Source organism: Colletotrichum destructivum, chromosome 2 (assembly GCF_034447905.1).
Source record: "Colletotrichum destructivum chromosome 2, complete sequence".
NCBI classification, from domain to species: domain Eukaryota; kingdom Fungi; phylum Ascomycota; class Sordariomycetes; order Glomerellales; family Glomerellaceae; genus Colletotrichum; species Colletotrichum destructivum.
In genome coordinates this window covers 1,282,504-1,300,051 of record NC_085897.1, presented here as the reverse complement: position 1 = coordinate 1,300,051, position 17,548 = coordinate 1,282,504, and the positions used below count along the sequence as shown (strand labels likewise).

Here is a 17,548-nt window from a genome sequence, read left to right as displayed (position 1 = left end):
CTTCTCCTCTCAGTGCGAAGCTTCTGGGCCATAGGGTTGGCTGCTACAGCGAGGTCTTGCACATAATAACAGGGGTCTTGATGCCATGCGGACTCTTGGCTGTCGAGATCGTTCCTCTTTCATTCGAATTAGGCAAGTTGTCACTGGTAAATTCGACCCGCCCGCAAGCCGGCCGTTGTTGGACCCACAGGGTCGCCGACTGTGTTCCCAGGACGATCGGCCGGGAGTTGCACCGATTCGCGCCAGCGCCAAACGGATTAAATCACACGAGTCATGGTCGACGGAACGACAGTTGACAACGTATCGCGCCCTCTATCCGGGAACTTTGTGGCTCAGTTTTACTCTCTCCAACGCTGATTTCTGTTCCAGGTTCGGCCGCTTATGTAAGGCCGTCAACGACATGGTATCGGACAGTAATGCTACTAGTCCTGCACCTGAGCGTCATCTTTCTTTCTCTTCCCTCGCTTTAGAGTATCATCATGGTTGGCGTGTTTTTGTTCGATTTTTAAGAACCAGATTGGTACTCCGTGGCTCTACTATGTAAAAGAGACAAGTCCTCAGATAACGTCGACAGGCGAGGCGACGACGCATTATGCCTAGCCTTTTTTTCTCTCTTTTTCTGGTGAGCCCTAGTAGTAGGAAGCATGACCTTGTTCCTGATCATTGCTATGAGGGTGAAGGGTGCAGTTGCCAGGGAAATGATCTGGGAAGAGTTTGGTAAGTACAACATATTGTTCAACTGCCCAACTCCATATCTGCGCCCCCAAAGGTCTAGCAACGAGACATCTGCAAGCCAAACTGACAAAGACCGCAGGTTAGCCCATCTGGATGTGTCAGACAACCCGGCTACGGAAGATGTTCCAGCCTTTGATGCAAAAAAAAAGACAATCGCCAAAAACTCGCTTCCAGTGTATTGTCCCGGCTTGTTGCCTCGGATAACAGGAAGGCTTCCGGCCGGGTAGGAGGCTTCTGTTGGTAAAGAAAATCCGGGTTTTCCCTCCAGACTTGAGGTCAGAGGCTAGAAAATCTATGCCATTGCCATCACCCACTCCTACTTCTCAAAAGAAGGGGAAAACAAGTCATGCTGCAAAGGTCTTTGCTATGCTTCAAGGGAGGCTTGGGCCTATTCCAGATTGAACACCTTGGCGAATGATGCCATGAGTTCCTGATGGAATGTCACTCTAGGCTCCGTTCTTTGGCTATCCTTTGGGTGATTAAAGGAGCTCTATCTCATCCGATCTAAAGTCATCAGCTACAGAAAAATCCCTTTTGGCTCTTTTTAACTTAACAGACCATGGCTCCACTTCCTACATCCTGCACCTAAATAGAGACTGGCTTGATGAGATGGGGTGAAGGACATACAAATTGCAATACTACCCATTGTTTACCTGTAAGTATTCAGAGGCAATTCACCCGATCAGCCAAATCACTAGTAAGTCCCTTCTATTTTGCGCAGGCAGACACTTTTGGCTTCCTCCTTCCCTTTACGCTTCATCACGCACATGTGTTTCCTACACCAGCTTTCCCTTCATCCTCGATCCTTCTCTTTTGCTTGTTCACTCACATCGGCCACTGCGAATCAAGACCCCTCCATTAAGATTATTAACTTAAATATCTTTCAGTCTGTTTTCTTCACACCTTTGTCTTTCTTTCATCCTGCCAACACATGTTAAGAACCCATCTCATCTAAACTTGCGCCTCTCACTACCAACGCCCATCATGGCTCACCTCTCATGGGCGCAAGTCGCTGCAAAGAACCACAAGCCCAGTCCTCTTCGCCATCAGATCTCTGACGACGGCTCATCGCAGGCGCATAATCCGCCCTGCACTCTCCCCACCAAGGCCGCCAAATCCCCTTGTCTAACAGCGAACCAGAACAGCTCCAGAGCAGAGCAAAAGTCTCCTGAACCCAGCGCCTCACGCTCTGAGAGCAGCCACTCTTGTTCTTCCGGCCCCATGTCGGTTGACAAGGCCACGGAGGAGAGCGGCCTTGCTCTTTCCACCTCGAAAATTGAGAGTTCCCCCCTCTCATCCGCAACTTCGTCAGTTTCTTCTCGTTCAACCACCTCGATTTTCGAAGAAGCAACTACACCCGACGGCGCGAGCGACGAGATGGCCAACGCTAGAAGAGATCGAAGAGCTGCCAGGAAGGCCGCCGAGGAGGCTGCGAGACAAGCTCGACTCTCTCCTACCCTGGAGGCTGTCGCGTCTGTCGCATCCGTCGCGTCCGCGTCCGCGTTCTCGGCCCCGGGTGAGGGCAGCATCAAAAGCGAAGTAGCTATTGCTGCTTCTGTACCCCTCCCGGTCGACGAAGATGACGGCGAGAAGCACGACGAAATCGAAGAACAGGAGACGAATATCACGCTTGTCTCTGGCGACGAGGGAGTTGGTCCTGCTGACTCGACCCACGGAGACAGCGGTCACCGAAGAGTCTTCAGAGCGTCTCTTGAAAGCGGCCAACTGCCCAGATTTGAAAGAACCCGTCGCGTTCGGTATGGTTTCTGAAAAGCCGAGGCCCGGCTCGTGAATGGTAATGTCACTAATGCTTATCTCTGCAGTCTTTTCTATGCGACCCCAACGTACGACTGCGCCATAGCGCTCAGTGATGGAAAGGTGGTCTCTGGTCATCGCGATATCATAACTTCTGAGTCGACCTACCTGGCGCAGAATCTCCCCCCGGCCAATGAAGTGAGTCTACGCTTTCTTGTTTTCTGTGGTCGGTTGAGGACAGTACCTTGACTCTTATGGTCTACCAGGTCGGCGTCACACACTACGAGATGGACGGCTACAGCGTGCACGTGATGGGCGTCATGTTCTTCTGGATTTATATGGGAGGCAAGTTCGAAACTGCTCATCCGATTTGCTCAAGGACTTGAATTAATCACTGATCCAATCATAACAGAGCTCGGTGGCCACTTACCTGACAAATCGAACATATGGAGTACCCATTACATCCTCAACAACGTCATGTATTACCGGCCTGCTATGCGTCTGGGCATCAAGACTCTGAGAAAGTATCAGGTCGGTAACGTGTTGAAGGCGTGTGACTTTTGGAAGGAGGCTCTCAACGGCCGCTTCTTCTACTTCAAGTTCGCCGACAGCAAGAAACTGGCCAGCTTCGAGATACCGCTGCGCATGGCGCACATTCATCTGTACACGGAGAACGTGGAGGAGGAGTACGCCGACGAGATACGTAAGATGAAGATCGCTCTGGCCAAGGTCACCCTCATCGTCCTTCCGTTCCTTCGCCGCCAGTTTTGGTTCGTCGCCCACGTCCAGAAGCTCTGGGAGACACTGGCATTCCCGTGGCGCTCGGAGATGGAAGACCTCTACCACGATGGACTCCTGCCTGACTTCCCCACGTGTTTCGACGAGAACCTGCAGTGGGTCGAGGAGAAGATCGACAACGATCGGTACCCGGTCCCGGACGGCAATCCGAGCTCGTCCGGTATGCCCTATTCGCAGGCTTCGATCAACGAGATGACGCGCCGCTTGACCATGGCTGGATACGACTCTGGCTACCACCTGTAGTCTTGGCGATGTGCTGGCGAAGAACCAAAACTTTGGATGAATGTCCTGTTGGATGTTTGATTTCTTTGGTATTGGGACGAGAAAGGATGGACGGATGATATAACTTGCTTTTCCTCCTTGGTATTGAAATGGAAAATCGAGGAAGGATAAGATAAACGATAGACTCTCAGTTCTGGGGTTTGGGAAGGGAACATTTCGCGATTCCCCCTAGTCTACACACGAGCACGAAGTTTGAGGGATGACCAGTTTGTAACGAGTACTTCAGAAGCAGCTTTCAGGTACCCTCCCTCGTCTCGGGAGGATGCCGGGTCGAGAATTGACTGAGATATGAGCAGAAAAACGAGGGAACATGTGGCACGCTGTGAACATGAAGGGAAAATAATAAAATAAGGGGGGTGGGACCTTTCATGATGCCAGCTTGAAGGCGGAGGTGAGATGAGCGAGATGTTGTCAATCTTAGTCCCACGGGAAGATCCCCGGACGCAGGGGAAAAACAGCCACCAGAACGCCGACATGTGGCTGGTCTCCAACAGTTTAGCGCCGTTCGTCCGCTGGGGCCTCCCCGTGTTTGACGGTTCGACCGCTGAAGATGGCGGGGAAGGGGAGCCCACGGGCTCACCAACGCCGAACGTTACTGTCGGGCCCGCGAAAGCCACAGCGCTCGGACGGGTGCTGCTCGGGGGGCTCGTGTTAGTGTCGGCCTTGCCTTCAACGGGTGGCTGGCATCGGCAGGGGAACGTGGGGGGGAGGCTTGTTTGATTGCTTGCAGGGCATGTCCTTTTTTTTTCATTTATCTATTTAACTCGTGTGATTGCTGTCAGGCCGGCAACGCCGATCTCCATCGATGCTACTCTGTACGTTTTCCCCCATTCGAAAAAAGGGAAAGGCCAATAACCCAACTCAGACGAGACCAGGGGCACCAGGGAAACCAGGAGAAACAAGAGAGAGAGAGAGGAAGAGAGGAAGAACACATTGGCACTTACACCATTCGCCATCCAGCACGACTTGACACTGTGCTGTGGTGACGCTACCAACGGCAGAATACAGTGCGACAGTGTTGGTATCGTCCACCATGTCACAGTACGAAACAACAACTTGGAGGGAAGAAGCGGCTCCTCCCCGCCGCCGGGGTCCTTCTCTCTTCTCGTCACGAACATCAGCCCAAAACCTCAGGAGCCAGTACACCAGAGAAGCCCAGACGACGCATCTCGTCCAGCTGATCGAGGAGTTCCGCAAAGCAGATCCCATCTACGACCCCGTGCCGCCCACGCCGCCGCCCAGGGCCCTGGGACGCCAAAGGAGTCAAAGGGCCGTCCACACCCAGCCCGTCGTGCGATTCGCCTCGCCTCTGGACCCCTTGTCTGCGCGGCGACGACGGGCCAAGACCCCGCTGTCTGCTCCTGTTGTTTACGAGGTTGCTACGCAGACGCCGCAGACGCTGCAGAACCTCGACTTTGGCGTCGCTACGGTCACCCCCGAGGAGCAGGAGATGCGGCCGCGGCAGCCCACCCCCGAAGGACCAGTCACGGTGCTTGTCAACAACGACGAGGAGGGGACTGACCTGCAGAGTTTCGACCTCGACGGTTTCCCCATGCCTCCCGACTTTGGCGCACGGGAGGAGTATTCCTTCCCGGGCTACGACGGCGACGAATGGGTTGACTTGGAGGAGACGACGGGGAAGGTCTATGCCTTTGACCCGGCACGCCTGGGCGCGGATTCGTCCAGGACTGACGACGGCTTCGACTTGGAGACGCCCTTCTCAGATGACTCGACGATGAGGGGAGAGGAGCTGCCGCCAAGCCGGGCTTTGCATGTGTATCGGTCTCGGTACACGGGAGACGGTGTTCTCGGCGGCACGCACTCTGCGGTATTGGACGTTGTCTACGATGCGAAGAGAAAACGACAGTCGTTGTTCAGATGGCTGTGAGTTTGACACCAGGCTCGGTTACCACGGCCAATGCTGACATTCACCCAGACACGTACAGCAGGATATGATGAATTTTGACGAATTCACGGTACGTAGACGCAGCCCCACGAGCCAGCACCGTGTTAAGCTGACCACAAAATAGAGCGAGATCTCAAAAGCGCTGTCGGAGAGAGAGCAGAACGACATCCGCAAACTGCTCTCAGACGTAAGGAAGAACTATGCCAAGACCGTCCGTACGTCCAGGGCGACGACGGTGAAGCATATGGACCCAAGCTACCTTCAGCTTCCGCTCCAGCAGGGTGACCAAGAAAAAGGGGCGCAGGCTGGGAAGCGAACGGCGACATGGCTCTGCATCCCCTACTTCTCCCTCGAAGAGTACTCGGGCATCCAGGCCACGGGCAACCCGGGCGCGTTTCCGCCTCTAACCCTGCTTCAGCTGGCCTTCTCGCGGAACTCTCAGAAGCGGGATATGCTCCAGGCGACGCGGCAGATCGGCAACGGAGAGAAGGGCTCGTGCTTCCACATTCGACAGCTGTGGTGCATCGTCCTCGACAACTCGCTGTTGATTACCTGCGGTTCCATGTACGAAGAGGCGTTGCGGGGGGACAACATCGCGGTGACGAGTGAACCTGGAAGAGAGCCCACGCCGAATAGCGACAACGACGGCAGGATACTGATTCGATACGGAGAGTCGGTGCTGTGGTCTTTCCCTCTTCAGGAGTGCCAGACGTGGTTCGCCTTCATCGCCCACTTCTCCGACTTTTGGCCCAAGGCGGTCCGCTTCCACTTCAATGGCCGCCTCTTGAGCGAGGCACGGTGGTGGAAGGTGCTTCAATTCGCCGGAACCTCACGCAGGAGCGTCGTCATCAGCATGGAAACCTGGTAAGTTTCGCGGCAATCGCCAAGTGAAAAGACTGAAAGGAGTAAAAGAGTGAAAGTGGCTAACGCGTTGGCCAGCGCACCACCACAACTTCCACCGAGTGGAATTCTGAGGACCATTAAGCAGGGCCTGAGCGACACCGCCAGCCAGGCGTCTGGAGCCGGCCTACAACCGCCCAAACCATCATCGTCAGGCAACCGGACGAGTTTCCCGCCCGTACGACCCAGCGTGCCCAACGAGATGTTCCACGTGTTCAGCTGGGCCGCACCAAATACTCCGAGTTCGGTGGACGGCCCCAACTTTGTTGTTCTTCAGAAGCAACTATCGGAAGTGGAGGACTTCCTGACGGCCGAGACTAACGGTCCGGACCAGCGGGCCTACCTCGATGCCGAGACATCCACGCGGGTCGAAGTCTTTCTGTACCTCGAGCAGCTGGGGGCAGAGATGCAGTCCACCAAGAAGGCATGGAAAAGGCAAGACTACGAGGAGCGCGTCGACATTTTCAACGCAGCCGACTCTCTGTTCAGATTTTTCCTTCCTCCCCTGTTTGACGGCCCGACAACAGAGAAATTTTGGGGCGCCGTGATGAGTTTGGTCAAGGTATGTCTTGTTGACTCTCGGACGTCAGGCCGAACATTGCTGATAGACTTTTAGTTGTCTCTGCCAGAGGCTGCCGACGGGGAGTCTCATCCGAGCAACCTTGATAAAACGAGGCGGGATGCGATCTACGCCAACGCTCAGACCGTCAAAAAGGCACTCCGCCAGCTTGCCCTTCCGGTAATCGCGTGTAAGAGTATTCTATCGCACGCCGAGCCGACGGATCGGCTGGATATCGACGTGCCGCAGGACCTCATCGTCGCTTGGCTCCATTTGGTCATGGGCCTGATCTATGCCAGTCATGAGACACACATGTGGGAAGATCATCTGGACGTGGCCGACAGGCTGGTGAAGGGCGGCATGAAGCAAATGATGGAACGGCTGTCAAGCCTCAGCCTTCTGGAACGGTCTTCGGTCCTCCCGCTGGAATTGGTCTCGCTCATTAGCTACCGCCTCTTGGCCAACACCTCTGGAAAATATGCTGGAATTACCGACACCTACTCGGAATACCTCCGGGCTCTGGTAAGTTTTGAGCGGGGTGGGTTTGTTGTCTTATACCGTACCAAGCACTAACGGCGGGTCAGGAAAACGACATTGCCAACGGGCAGTCGGATATGACGTACCAGCAGCGCATTAACTTCCTGCGACAAGAAGTCAACGTGATCAACCGCACGATAGCGGCGCAAAGCAGCGTGTTCAACTCGATTCTGGCATCTCGCCAAGAAGGTCAATCGGCAGCACCGAAGCAACGCCGCCTGAATCGGGGGGCATTCGGCGAACAGGTCAACAACCGCGACGCCGTGTCGCTGCGGTCTCATCTGCTGCTGGGCAGAAGCCGATATGGCGATGACGAGGAAACGAACGTGCTGTTGGAGTCCATGGCCGAGGTGTCTGACTTTTACAAGCTTCCGTCGACGGACGCCGCCGGGTTCAGGGACCTTCTGGCGGCGGAGTGCACTCAGCTGTTGGAGCGGCGCAACAGAGACTTCCAAGAGTACGGCGAGCAGGCGGACGTTCTAGAACAGACGGTGAGTGGACAGGTAGTGAGATGGAGATGCCGGCACGTGGGCGCTAACGTGGGGAGCAGAATCTCAACAACGCGGCGGTGACGAAGGACCGGCAGGAGCAGGCCATTTACGCCTTCACGATTGTGACCATAATCTTCCTGCCCCTGAGCGCGGTTTCGAGCATCTTTGGGATGAACTCGAGCGACATCCGAGATATGAAGGACGGGCAGTGGCTGTACTGGGCGACGGCCATACCGGTGACGATCCTGACGATTGTGCTCGGCCTGTGGTGGATGGGGGAGATGGGACACCTCTGGGACTGGGCGTTTCGGAAGATACGAGGCGACGAGACAGTGGGCTCAGAGTTTCCGGGGCACGGGGGCATGTCGGAGAAGGCTCACCGCCACGACGCGATTGAGGTCCTCCCCGCCGCGCAGGCCGTGTACAGCCGGCCACAGTCAGCCAGGCAGAGCTTCGCGAGGCGGCCCGACAGTCGGCTGGGAGGGTGAAGCCAACGGGCCTGAAGCCAAGCCCTGGCGCATGCTTCGTGGCGCCGGCAGTTGGGTGTGATGCCGCCTTCACGACCCTGGTCCTACGACGGGAACTGCCTTGGATCTCGACCAGGCAGCGCGGAGGCATCCGAAGGATGGGAGGGGACCTTGATCCAAGGGTCCACCAGTGGCAGAAAATGGGGACTGGTCTACAGGTAGACCTGGAATGGGTAGGTGGGAGAAGCAGAGGACAGTCTCAAAGGTTGGGCCGCCAGCGGATTTTTGATCGGGGGACAAGCTTTCAGCACGAGAGTCTTGGAGTGGGGTGTGTGTACCGGAGGGAAGATCGGTGTCGATCATCGGCTTGACATCGTGGGAAGACGGGCAAGTGAGGTTTGAGGCCAGCCGGCCACCGATCAGGCTTCTCCAGCAAATGGCCAAGAAACAAACGCTATGCCTCACGTTGTCGCCCAACGACGGTGGCGCCACGACAGACATGCCGCTTGAGAAGTTGGTCGGGACGAAGACGACGGCGCTGCCAGCTCACCCAATCTGACAAGCTCAGCCCTGCGACCCCACGATCAGGAGGGAGGGGTTCCCCTTCTCCGGGGCCCGAAGGATGGATGGATGCAGCTGCGGTGCGAGCTGCAAGTGCTCCGGAGGTAGTCCGGCATCACCAGCCGTGTGAGAAGCACGAGCACCAAAACGACGACCTGGCTCGTCTGTCAAAGGTGGTGGTGGGTTTGGGCGAATAACGGATATGGGCACGTCAGGCGGTTCGGTTCGCGCGAGTCTCGCTCCAATCAGTCAGTAGGTAGGGTAGGAGGGAGGGATAGCAGAGGGAAAGGCCTCGAATCTTGCTTTTGGCGTGACGTGCGCACTGTCGTCATAGGGCGCCGACTACCCAATGGCGCACCCTTGTCCTTCTTCAGTGGTCGGTGGTAAGTGGTTAGTGGTTAATAGCGGGGGAAACGGGAACTGAATAGAGGAGGGATGGGATGGCATGTCTTGGTTGAGTTGAGCAAGTGTTTGGCGCTCTTGATTTGTTGATTGTCGCTGCTGTGCTGTTGTCCTTGTCATTGTCATCATTCACTGTTCATTGCTTATTGTCGATACCCAATTGCGAGAGTACCTAGAACAGCCCTATTATTGATATTACCGTTTTCCTGGGTCATCCCCCGTCAGTCATGATCCGGGACGCCAGTCATGAAGCGGGCAGTACATGTGTGTGTGTGTGTGTGTGTGTGTGTGTGTTCTGCATGTGCACTCGTCTCCCCTCCACTCCTCCACTCTCTTGCATGCAGCTTCGATCGGGCCTCCCGTCCTTATTCTGCCAATGCCTGCGGATGGATACCTATTCGTATACGGTCTACAGATACTCTGTACAGTCACTAACTACAGAGTAGGGTGGTCTCGCTTGTGACTGCGCCCCAGGCCTCTCTCTCTGCCGGGGCCGATGACAAGAGCTCGCGTTTTCGGATGCACATGCACGGCAGCCCGGCCTGCCTGGATGTCCCCTCCTCGCTGGGCATACTGGGGCTGGCTGGGCCGGGCTGGGCACACACTCTCTCCTTCTTGGGCGCTGGAACGATGGCGGAGTTGTATTCGTAGACCATTGTCATGTCATTCCTTGGTGTTTTCCCTGTCTTTTTTCATTTTCGGCCCCGTCATCCTCTGTTGGTGCGAGTGACATATAAGGAGGACGGCGCATCCGTCTCTTGGTACCCCGTTTTCCCCGTTTTCTTCCCCCCCCCCCCCGCCGTTGATCCAGAGTCCGCCAACAACGCCACGCCTCTTCCTCCACTATCTCTTTATCAGGGAAATCTAAAGACAAGACAGTGTGTGAGAGAGATCCTCACGCCGCCCGCCAAACTACCACACACTCGGCGTGGGTTTGCGCATCGCATCGCATCGCATCGCATTTCATCCCATCTCATCCCATCTCATCCGCGAGTCCTTTTAACCTTATCCGCCAACCTTCTTCAACAACCAACGACAACTACCACCACCACTACTACGTCTCACTACTACAGCAACACAACCCTTCCTCCTGGTATTGCAACACAACAAGGTGTAGGCCACACACACACCGGCGCACTCAAACTCCAGACAGAATACCTTCAGTTCTTCCCCTCCGCCCCTTCGGAACGAATCCAGCCGTCCAAGATGGGTACGAGAAGAGCCCCTGTGCCTGGGCGCCGCCTTCCCCCCTCTCTTCGTGCCAGCTAACCCGTCCATTCACCCAGCCTCGTCGAGGGAATACTATGAGTATCACCACCACCACCGCCATCACCACCACCACGGCGCCAAGAAGCGTCTCTACCTCGAGCCCCCGACCAACGGCTCCGTCACCGTCCGCACCAAGAAGACGACCTTCATCCCGCCGCCCCCGCGCGAATGCACACCTCCGCCGCCGCCCGTCATCGTCAAGCCCGCGCCCCCTCCTCCCGTCGTCGTTGAACCCCCGCCGCCCCCGCCCCCGGCCGTGCCGTGCCCTCCCCCCTCCCCGCCTCCCCCTCCCGTCGCGGCCCCGGAGCCCGCGCCGATAGAAGTCATCGCGGTCGACGTAGAGCCCTCGGTCCGGTCCAGCAAGTCCTCGCGCCACAGTCATAGCCGGAGCCGCTCGTCGCGCCGCGGCAGCCGGGACCGCGACCGCGAGCGCGACGTGCGCGAGGTCTACGTCGAGCGCGAGAAGCTGGTGCCTGTAAGGGTCCCCTACCCCGTCCCCGTCCCCGTCGAGCCGCGCTACGAGACGTTCCGCTACGTCGAGGGCAGGCGGTACAGCCCGCCGCGCATGCTGCCGCCCCCGCCCCCGCCGCCCGCCGAGGAGGAGAGGATGCGCGTCACCATCTCGGACCGGAGGAGGGAGAGGGAGTACAACTACCGGCGGTGAAGCATTTTCGATTCGTTGCTCCTCAGGGGAAGGGAAAGATGAGGAGGTGTCCTTTGTTTTGGTGAGTCAAGTTTGTCTTGACAGTGAGGGGATGATACCGGTGCTTTTCTTTCCTTTTTTTTCTTTTTTTCTTTCTCCCCCCCTCCCCCCGAGGGATTTGGGTATTCGACGGGCGTTGCGAGGCGCCATTTGACACGAAGAGAGACAGAGAGAGAGAGAGAGAGAGAGAGAGAGACACACACACACACACACACACACATACACAAGCATGTGCGCCACACCGGGAAGGAACCTTGCCTCATGTTTTTGTCTCTCATTCTCTTCTTTTTATATACATATATAAGCAAGTAGTTGCGCGGATCGCGGAGGGTGGTGTTCTGGGTTTCTCGACGAGAAAGCAAGGCGTTGCTCGTACGAACGCAATAATGGGATATAAAACACATGCCATAATAGACGACTTTTGATGAAAGGGTTTATTACAATTGTTTTTATCAGAAAGAACGGGCCGCTTAAGCCTTCCCTCTCCCTCTTCACCCGGAAACTGTGTTGTCTGCTCGCCCATCCGCCAGACGTGAATTGTCGGTCACTCCCGTCGTCGTGATCTGTCATAGATGGTCATGATGACGACGACGTCCGTTTGCTTGCTTTGTCGACCGTTCTGTCGTGATGCCCCACGAGTATTTCATCACAAAACCCCGAGCTAATGACACACAGCCCAGCGAGGCAGGATGGAACTGTATGGCGCACTGGAAGATAAGCCTTGCCAGCCGGGTAACTGACCAAGCCTGATGTCGAGTTGGCAGTCTATTCTTGCCGAGACTCCAGCCGGGGTGGGGGCTTTCTGTTTCGCAGATCTTGTGCATCATCTTGGTCCCTTGAGACATCGCGTACCCCGCCGGTTTCTCCCTAGCTGACGTTGCATCCTGCTGCCCACGGACAGCCTCGTCGAGACGGTCTCGGCGTCTGCGACAGGGTTCCATGATCTGAGGCTATATTGAAGGCTCGGCGGGCCCCTATCCTGGCTTCCTCGATGAGGAGCCGGCCAGTATCGAGATTCGCGCGATTCAAGGCTCAGCCGCTGACCATGATCGACTCATCGTCCAGTATGGGCCGGGAATTACACCACAACCATCATCTCTACACGTTCCTCTAGCTCGTTAACCCCCACGTGTACTTGGAAACATACCGCACCAGGCAGGTGGGCGAAAACACGCAGAACTCGATGGTCCCACCCCTCGCGTGGGCCCCAATCGTCGCCAACCGCGTGACCCCACGGCGTGTTGTGTTTGGAACCCCGACTCCATCGCGGTGTTCTAGGACGTTCCAGACCGGCCGCCTGCCGCCGCTCGCGACGCTCCTCGCGTGGATTCACCATCATCTTTTCTGTCGTCACGCCACCAAAGAGACCCGTTGGGCGATTGGTTTAGGGGTATAATGTCTGCTTCGCACGAAACGCGATCTCGTGATTGCGGAAGGTCCAGGGTTCGATTCCCTGATCGTCCATCCTTTTTGGCTCTTGTGTACAGGCCTGGCTCGGTTCGACAGCAGACACGAAAGGACGTCCGAGCGTAGACCACAGGTGGCAGCCGTGAGGAAGCCGCGAAACCTGTCCAACGGGCTGCAGGACGCGTGTAGCTCATCTCTTGGCCATGGCATTACCGAGTTGATATGCTTTCTGGGTGGCTGGCACCACTCGCCAAAAGCACGGCATGCCGAGCAGCGTCGTGGTGCGGAACAGTCGTCCAGAACTAAGTACTTCGCAGGACAAATTTCTTAAGAACTCTGACGTCTGCGGATACCTCCAGGCGGGAAGAGTCGGCGACTCGGGCCTAAAGGCGCTTCATCTCTTGTCCGGCCCCATCCCGAGGTTTCGAAGAGCGGGACAGCGCGGCTCTCCACCCCGCGTCGCACGGCCTTCCCGGGACGGTGCCGGGGACGGTGCCCGGAAGCGAGACATTGACCGACCGACCGATGCGTGCTTACTGGGCTTTAAATTGCCACTTGAGTAGCCTTCGTTAAGCCCTTGGCTGTGTGGCATGAGAAGCTGATCCTTAAGTCGGATGTAGTCCGGCAGGCTGTGCATGTAGTACTATAAGTTTGGGCACATTTGTATAAATCGACTCTGCTCCATAACAATGCGAGGAAGCAGAGTTCTCACGTGGATAATCCAGTGCTTGTCGAGGTTGTATCGAACCCCCGCCGCCTGCCGTGGGCTCTCGCGGCTTGAGGAGACGTTCCCGAACACCACATGGATCGTCCCTCACGAGACCGACCACGATCGTCAATAGATGGTGCCGCCTAGGCGAAGCAGTCGTGAGGCGGGCGGCTTCGCAATACGAGCGCTGGCACGCACGGCACGCACTGCGAGCCACCCAGCTTCTACCCGGCGCGGCCCTCTGCGGCGATGGCAATCCGTGACAGCGTCAACGCCGGAAAAGAACAACTGGCCGTACCCGGAATTGCCTCGAGGCCGCCCAACCCCAGCCCAGCCCACCTCTCCCATGGAACTTGATAGCCGGCAAGCACTGTCCGTCCGATCGCCGGACCCGTCATCTCAAGTCCGCGACGTGTCTAGCAGCGATGAGGTGCATTGTCGAGCGCGAAAACGTCTCGGAGGGAGTGGGAGGGACGGCGCATGAACAACGGATAGTCAGATATGCTCACGTGAGGGGCTCGCCGTGACCATCCTTGGGGGCCGGCGAGGTATTAGTCAAGGTGAAGCCGTCCGGTGGGCCGTGATGTGATGGTAGCGAGAATCTGCGACGAGGCCTCCCGTGATATTGACGGCGCATCTGAAACGCGTCCGCGACGCTGGCTGGTCTTCAGGCTGAATACGGCGGACGGTTATGGAGAGAGCGATGATATTTTGCGTTTCATCGTGTCGACGGACGAATGCCGACTCCTTGTTGAGTTGGGAGGGAAGAGGGTTGGTGAAGAATCCGAAATGCAGGACAAGGTTGAGGCGGTTGAGCGGGAATCAGACTTTGCTTCAAGTGAAGTGGATTTTGTCCTAAGTCGAAATGACCGCATGGGGGGGGGGGGGGGGGGGGGGGGTCGTCGGGATATCAAGCCAGCCCGCCATCGTTCGATGAACCAACCGGTTTGGGTCGGTCGGTCGACGGATCGATACTGAGCTTGAAAATTGGTACCCCCTAAAGGACACCAAGAGATAATGGACGATCCCATGAACCTCATCCGGCTATCGACTTTGGTCCATTCAGGGGTTATCCTGTCCAGAGAGTGAACTCTCGACTGATGGCGACGCAGGGGAACAGATTCCCGACAGGTTGCTGAAACCTCACGAATACGACAGTCGACATATGCTCTCTTCCTGTCCGCAAGCGATGTTCGTATCACTTATCAAGTTTGGACTTTTGTGTGTGTGTGTGTGTGTGTGTGTGTTGGTTGATGGCGTCAAACTCTGTTGCTCCTTGTGAGCGAGCACCCCCCCGGGCCGCAGTTTGCACATATCCCCAGCAGGGTTCTTCTCTGGAGGAGGCAATTTCGTTATGGAAAGCTCAACTCGGGGACCGCGATGCTCGTAGTTCTTGACGCTTTTCAAGACTCGGGGTGCCCAAAGCTGCTCGGCCTCAACCTTGACACTGCAAGACGCTACCGGCTTGTCCCTTGGAACATGCGTGTGGGATGTTCAGACCTGGATTCTGAATTCAAGCATTCTTGGGAACACTAACTACCAGTAGAAAACTAGCCGAACGCCAAATGACTTTATGCGGTTTGAGGTCATCGTCGAGCACGCGGCACAGCATGACACGAAGGACAACGGATGACTGTGCCTTATAGCCAGCAGTCCATCCGAGGCCGGTTGTCGACAAGCCTGTGCAGTGCCTTGAGTGCCTCGACATTATAGTAGCCTAGCGCCACGCTTGTTGTTACTCTCCCTCGACTCAGCCGCAAGCCACTGTGGCTCCTGACGGACATGTCGAACATCTAAAAAGCTCAAAGCACTTGCAGCTGCATGTTTATCTTTTCCCCTTCAAATAAACGAAACAAGGGCTTGCCGAGTGCCGTGTTCTGCAGCAGGCTGGTTGATGACGAAATCGAGCTGCAGTCTTGGCTTGAGCTGCATGAGCTGCAGTCTCGAGTACAGCAGACGTCGGCGCCGTCGGACGGGATTGAAGCTTCCCGAAGCTTGGCCAGCTCTCTCAGACGCCGTCAAGCTGCAGATCCGAATCAGAGGCGTGGATGACTCTGAGCCCGCGGTCTGTCCCTCGTACCGTGGGGTACGGATACAAGCGTTGGTGTACCGATACCAAAACCTCCACGGCTTCTTGGTTGGGGGGTTGTTGAGATTTCCAGCATCCATTCATTGCCAAACAAAGACGTGGAGCTTCTTCCCCTTCCCTCCTATCTTGCTCAGAGTCCAAGTCCGGATTCCTTGCCTCAATTTCTCATTGGCCTAGCTTTGTCGACCTCAGCGCACCTGGCTCTCAAGGCGTTATGCGCAGAAATTGTTTACAATGTTGAGGAGTCGAGGTCTGTTCGCAATGCCGGCTTCATCATCTCGTCGTCTTGTCCGCAGGTGATGTAGCGGCACTTGAGGGAGGAAACGTCTCCGGCGCTCTACAGTAATAACACGCATGCAAGGAAGTGGACGGAAATTGCCAGGTCCGCCATAAACCATGATACGCTCAGGGACGATCAGCGCCGAGGCTCTACGGGAGAAAGTGACGCTGAGGACGGGTCTTCCCTGGCAGGCAGACTCCATTTGGTGGTGGTCCTCCTCCCTGGTGGGTGCAGGTCTGAGGGGCGCGTCCACAGCGCAAGACGGCAATAGTTGCAACGCTGGGAACCGATGCTGCACGGTCAAATTGGCCTCTCGCCTTGATCAATTCCTTGCTCTTCCCCTGGGCTGCGGCCCACTCCCGGAATGTCTATCGGATCAGTTATCGCTGTATGTGTCATCTCGTTGGCCGACAGAGAACGTAAGCCCATGCCAGGTCCCGGAGCTGGACCGGGACCGACTCGGATTGGGAAAGGAACTGTTGCGATGCGCCCGCGAAGCTCAGGGGCCGAAGAGATAAACCGCGGCACCGCCGTAGTCACCTCGACTTGCTTCGGAGAGCCGGTTGCAAGCGGGCCTGCCGGGTTGCAATGCTTGCCTCCTGCTCTGCACGAATGCCACACCTCGTCGGATTGCGACTCACAGCTAGCCTATTGCCCTCGTCAGCAGGTAGGCATAAATTAGCCCAGGATGCAACGCAGATACCTGTTGGAGCCCTGTTGGAAAACGATATGGACTCACCGCCCATTGCATTGCCCTCCTGCCCGACCCCTCAATGGTAACAGGCGAGAGAGGGCGTGTCAAAGCGCTTTGATTGGACCGTGGCGCAAGGATGTGACTTGGTGGCCACAATCCGCCTTTGGCTGAGAGAGACTCGAACATCAAGGGTATCACCTCCATGTTGCTAGATTCTGAAGCGCGACCAGTTCCTCATCACCAAAGAGTAGCAAACTGGCGCTCGTGGAGGGTGCGAGGCGCGAGGCTCGAGCCTCAGCCCAGAGCGGCCTGGAGGCGTTGCTGCATGACCTCATGACTTGGCCGAGAACAGTTCCCGGATCTTGGGAGGGACGGTTCATGCACAAGCTTACAGGAGAACGTTCGACTGAAAGATAGCCATCATCGAGGCGCCACCTCCCAGAGGGCTGCAGTAAACGGACCCAGGCGGAAGAGTTTCGTCGTTGTTTCCCCAGGCGCTCGGGTCGGAGCTAACAAGAGATAGCATATTACGCACGGTGTAGACGTAGAGGGTGGGTTGCGTTGCCACGGTTGCATATGGGCACAAAGGGGTTGCTCATCGTTCGATTATGTTTGCGAGGTCAGCAACAGACACTACATAAAATAGACCGGACGAGCTGGATCACTGGAAACCATGGCACCGATTCATCGCATCCTCGATATCCCCTTCCGCTCCATCGTCGTCGTGTGGAGCCGCCTCAGTACCAACGAGAGCAGGCGAGATGCTGTCAGCTCAAAGGCGATTTGCTTCACTTGCGTACCAGTAACCAGAAATACCAGTGCTGGCAGAGGGGGGAAGCGCCGCGCAGCACTGTCGAGTATGACTTTTTGCGAGCCTAAAGACAGGCACTCAGTCCAGCACTCAGTCCAGTATGTAAATCTTGGCTTGCGAGTGAGTGCCAATGGCCTGCCTGCCTGCCTGCCTGCGCTAGCCTTGCTACCAAGGTCTGCCAAGGCGGTTATCA

General features: G+C 56.4%; 5 protein-coding genes across 5 annotated transcripts; 4 read left to right on the top strand and 1 right to left on the bottom strand.

Annotated features, from left to right (window-relative positions):
• Positions 1-352: 352 nt before the first annotated feature.
• CDEST_02590 (uncharacterized protein) lies at positions 353-962 on the top strand (the record flags this gene model as incomplete). The annotated part of the gene is made up of 2 exons (XM_062918749.1): positions 353-717; positions 815-962. The coding sequence occupies exons 1-2, from the start codon at positions 593-595 to the stop codon at positions 960-962; spliced, it is 273 nt and encodes a 90-aa protein (XP_062774800.1). The 5' UTR covers positions 353-592.
• Positions 963-1,719: 757 nt separating this feature from the next.
• Positions 1,720-3,531, top strand: CDEST_02589 (uncharacterized protein; the record flags this gene model as incomplete). The annotated part of the gene is made up of 3 exons (XM_062918748.1): positions 1,720-2,492; positions 2,559-2,692; positions 2,903-3,531. The coding sequence occupies 3 exons, from the start codon at positions 1,720-1,722 to the stop codon at positions 3,529-3,531; spliced, it is 1,536 nt and encodes a 511-aa protein (XP_062774799.1).
• Positions 3,532-4,603: 1,072 nt separating this feature from the next.
• Positions 4,604-8,451, top strand: CDEST_02588 (Putative Mg2+ transporter protein, CorA-like/Zinc transport protein ZntB; the record flags this gene model as incomplete). Its single annotated transcript, XM_062918747.1, has 7 exons — positions 4,604-5,454; positions 5,507-5,546; positions 5,601-6,340; positions 6,416-6,938; positions 6,993-7,457; positions 7,520-7,963; positions 8,023-8,451. The coding sequence occupies 7 exons, from the start codon at positions 4,604-4,606 to the stop codon at positions 8,449-8,451; spliced, it is 3,492 nt and encodes a 1,163-aa protein (XP_062774798.1).
• Positions 8,452-10,599: 2,148 nt separating this feature from the next.
• On the top strand, positions 10,600-11,326 carry CDEST_02587 (uncharacterized protein; the record flags this gene model as incomplete). Its single annotated transcript, XM_062918746.1, has 2 exons — positions 10,600-10,603; positions 10,680-11,326. The coding sequence occupies 2 exons, from the start codon at positions 10,600-10,602 to the stop codon at positions 11,324-11,326; spliced, it is 651 nt and encodes a 216-aa protein (XP_062774797.1).
• A 150-nt stretch (positions 11,327-11,476) lies between these two features.
• Positions 11,477-12,477, bottom strand: CDEST_02586 (uncharacterized protein). The gene has a single exon (XM_062918745.1). The coding sequence runs from the start codon at positions 11,886-11,888 to the stop codon at positions 11,640-11,642; it is 249 nt and encodes an 82-aa protein (XP_062774796.1). The 5' UTR covers positions 11,889-12,477; the 3' UTR covers positions 11,477-11,639.
• Between the last annotated feature and the right edge of the window lie 5,071 nt (positions 12,478-17,548).

Coding starts and splice junctions, on each gene's coding strand:
- CDEST_02586 (XM_062918745.1), bottom strand. CDS start 11,888: ATGGGCGAGCAGACAACACAGTTTCCGGGTGAAGAGGGAGAGGGAAGG.